The 3,639-nt window shown below is 47.6% G+C and overlaps 1 protein-coding gene across 2 annotated transcripts in view; it reads right to left on the bottom strand.

Moving 5' to 3' along the window:
• LOC144505061 (organic cation/carnitine transporter 2-like) overlaps nt 1-3,189 on the bottom strand; it is an 89,256-nt gene extending 86,067 nt beyond the window's left edge. The window contains exon 1 of one of the 2 annotated variants that reach the window (XM_078230805.1): nt 2,641-3,189. In XM_078230805.1, the coding sequence (XP_078086931.1) occupies nt 2,641-3,030 (390 nt within the window). In that variant the 5' untranslated portion in view covers nt 3,031-3,189. The remainder of the gene's footprint in view (nt 1-2,640) is intronic. The other variant, XM_078230806.1, reaches the window with a different exon arrangement.
• Nucleotides 3,190-3,639: the final 450 nt, after the last annotated feature.

Raw genomic sequence — 3,639 nt, 5'->3', positions numbered from 1 at the left:
GAACAACACATCAGTTGGCTGTGTAATGCAGTTGTGGGCAGCTGACTGTGAGATCTTGCAGAAGTCTCCAGGAAAACTCTGGAGAAAGAGAACATAAGAACTAGGAGCAGGAGGAGGCCATCTGGCCCCTCGAGCCTGCTCCGCCATTCAATAAGATCATGGCTGATCTTTTAGTGGACTCAGCTCCACTTACCCCGCGCGCTCACCATAACCCTTAATTCATTTACTGTTCAAAGAGAGAGGCAAAGAAGCTGAGTGGGTAACTGTAACAGCCTCCGATAGAGTGTGGGCACCCCAGGCCCACTTGCCAGCAAGATATCAGAATCACAGATTTGTTAGATCACAGAAGGAGGCAATTCAGCCCATGGTGTTTGCGCTGGATCTCCAAATGCCAGCCATCTTCATCAAGATCAATGGAGAAACCCTCCCAAATGTGAAACATTTTCCCAACTGGTGAAGCCCCCTCTCATCTAAGGCTGACATTGACACAGAAACTCAGCATTTGTATCCAATACACAAGCACCGCCTTGGGATGCCTAAGGATGAGTGTCTTCGACAACCGTGACATCCGTGCTGTTACTAAGATCCTTGTGTACAAGGCAGTCATCCTCCCAACTCTCTGTATGGCTCAGAACCCTGGACAAAGTACAGACGCCACCTCAAAGCACTGGAGAGGTACCATCAATGCTCTCTGAAACAGATACTCCACAGCAGCTGGGAGAGCAGGTGTAGTAACATCAGCATCAAGAGCACCAGCCTTGACGGCATGATAATCCAAAAGCAAAGCTGCTGGGCCGGCCACATGCTAAGGATGTCAGAGCAATTTTTCTTCACCTGGTTCAAGGAGAGAGGAGGACAGAGGAAGCACATCAAAGGCACCCAGAAGCCCTGCCTCAAGAAATGCAACATAGAAATCAATGCCTGGGAGACTCTTGCTCAGAAGAAAGCTACTTGGAGGAACCTCCTGTTTAAAGGAATACATTTCTTTGAGAAGGCCCAACGGTAAGTGGAACTCCGGAAAAGGAGTCTGAGAAAGAATACCAATGGTCTTGAGTCCAAGAGTCTGTCCTTCCGAAATATTGAATGCCCCTGAATGTTCAATTCCCATCCCTGGTCACCCTGCTGCCAAGTCTCCATAATTCCCATTATATCATACACTTTTACATCTATTTGTGTGATTAATTCATCCCCTTCAGTGTGAATGCTCCAAAAGCCTTAAGGTTTGTCATTTTAACATTATTTGTACTGTTCCCACTATTTTTCGCTGTGGCCCTGTTTAATTCTGCCCCTTGAATCCTCTGCCTATCACTTTTCTTATTCTCTTTATTGCCTTTTGTTCCTGTCAGTGTTTCTCCCTCCTCTGACTCCTTGCATAGGTTCCCATTCCCCTGCCATTTTAGTTTAAACCCTCACCAATCACTCTAGCAAATGCTTGCCCTTTGACAGCAATCCTCGTCCTGCTCACATGTAACCCATCCAGGTTGTACAGGTCCCACCTCCTCCAGAACCTGTCCCAATGTTGCAAGAATCTGAAACCCTCCCCCTCACATCATCTCTTCAGCCACATATTCATCCAAATTTATATTGGCATTTCTACCCTAACTAGCACATGGCACTGGTCGTGATCCTGAGATCACTACCTTTGAGGTCCTACTTTTCAACTTTCTTCCTAACTCCCCATATTCTACTTTTAAGACCTCATCCCTTTTTTTAACCATGTTGTTGTACCAATGTGTAACACCATAAGAAATAGGAACAGGAGTAGGCTGTTCAGCCCGTCGAGCCTGCCACAATTATTGGCTGTTCACCCTCCCCCTCCAGGATGTCCTGTCGCCATCAGTGACCCTAGCAGCAGGGAGGCAACATACCAACCTGGAGCCTCGTTTGCGACCACAGGAACGCCTATCTATTCCCCCTATAACTATTGCATTCTCACACTTTTTACTCTTCACCAGAGCCAACTGTGATGCAACCAATTTGGCTGTTGCTGCTTTCCCCTGAGAGGCCATTCTCTCAATAGTATCCAAACAGGTCTATCTGTTTTGCAGGGGAATAGCCACAGGAGATTCCTGCACTGCTTGCCTACTTCTCTTGCTCTGCCTGGTAGTTACTCATTCCCTCCCTGGCTGTGGAGTCTGAGCCTGCGGCATGATGTAGTATCCATGGGTCGGGTTGGAGGGGTCGTGGTGAATCTTGTGCAGGTGGGGGGGGGGGGGGGGGGGTAGTTGCTTCATTTTTGGAGTGCATGGAGTTCGGGGGGGGGGGGGGGAATGGGGGGTACGAGGCTTAGTCAGTATTTATAATAATTACTCTGAGGTTAGAAGCTTTTGTTCTTCTGACTCTATCAGAATAACTATCAGGGTAAAACTGGCAGAACCATCCAAAGTTCACCATTTAAATTGCTTTATTGGATACATCCCAGCCCAGAGTAACTGTCCCGGAGAAGTTAGCCATTCTGGATAATTGCCAGTAAAACCTTAAGTGGAAGCTTCTAACAGGCATTCCCCAGAGCATCTTTGGGGTACCCCCCCCCCCCCCCCCCCCGCGCCACCCAAATGCAACCCGAGGGAGCCAGGAAGTTCTGTGCCAATTCTGAGTCCCTACTGCCAGTGTAATGACTGTGTTCCTTCAGCCACTTACCTCGCTGACGATGGTGGAGATGTACTGATCCTTACTGTACTCCCAACCATCCAAACAGGGCTCCTGTTCTAGCTCAGACATGTTGAAGGAATCTGGGTCTGGAAAAGTCTGTGAAAGATTCACGATCACATCCAGCCGGTACCGTCTACATTTGCTGTGCTGGAGTTTCCCTTTTTCCAGTTGCAGGGGGATAGTCCTATTGATCCACGCTTCACTCAGATTGAGATTCCCGGGAATTAAACAGCGATGCTCTGGAATATCCGCGACAAAAACTATAGACATTCCGCAGAAACCATTGGGAAAGATGCTGAGGCTCAGGAGGAAGAAGATAGCTTTCTGGTAGGGTCCCCATTCTCCGAGGAAAGCGGTGATTTCATCGTAATCCCGCATGCTGGTGACAGCGAGGGGAAGAGACTGGCAGCGATTAACTTCCGTAAAAACCGAAAGCAATTTACCTTTGCAGGGCGGAACGGAACAAATAGCCTTGTGTCATTTCAAACTCTTAAATTTCGACGGTTTCCAGTGCCAAATCCTAATCCAATCTTCCACTCCGACCCTGAGAGCTCCTCCCAGTCTTACTGTATTCTCTCAGTGAGAAACTGGTGTATCAACATTGAATTTTGCATTCTTCTGAAACACGTTCTTCTTCGCAGCTTTGGAGAAATACATCATTCCAAAGTTTCCTCTTTCTGTTTACGACACTGCCCCTTGACAAGGGATTAAAGATATAATTTTTAAAAATTGTTTTGTAGATGGGCTGCGTGGAGACACAGTGGGGAGGAGGTCAGAATGGAGGAGACCCTGTTTTTGAAAGTTTATTTATTAGTGTCGCAAGTAGACTCACATTAACACTGCAATGAAGTTACAATGAAAATCCCCTAGTCGCCACACTCCCGCGCCTGTTCGGATACACCGAGGGAGAATTTATCATGGCCAATGCACCTAACCAACACGCCTTTCGGACTTGTGGGAGGAAACTGCAGCATCCAGAGGAAACCC

Source organism: Mustelus asterias, chromosome 16 (genome assembly GCF_964213995.1).
Source record: "Mustelus asterias chromosome 16, sMusAst1.hap1.1, whole genome shotgun sequence".
Taxonomy (NCBI): domain Eukaryota; kingdom Metazoa; phylum Chordata; class Chondrichthyes; order Carcharhiniformes; family Triakidae; genus Mustelus; species Mustelus asterias.
This window is presented reverse-complemented; position numbering and strand designations above follow the sequence as displayed.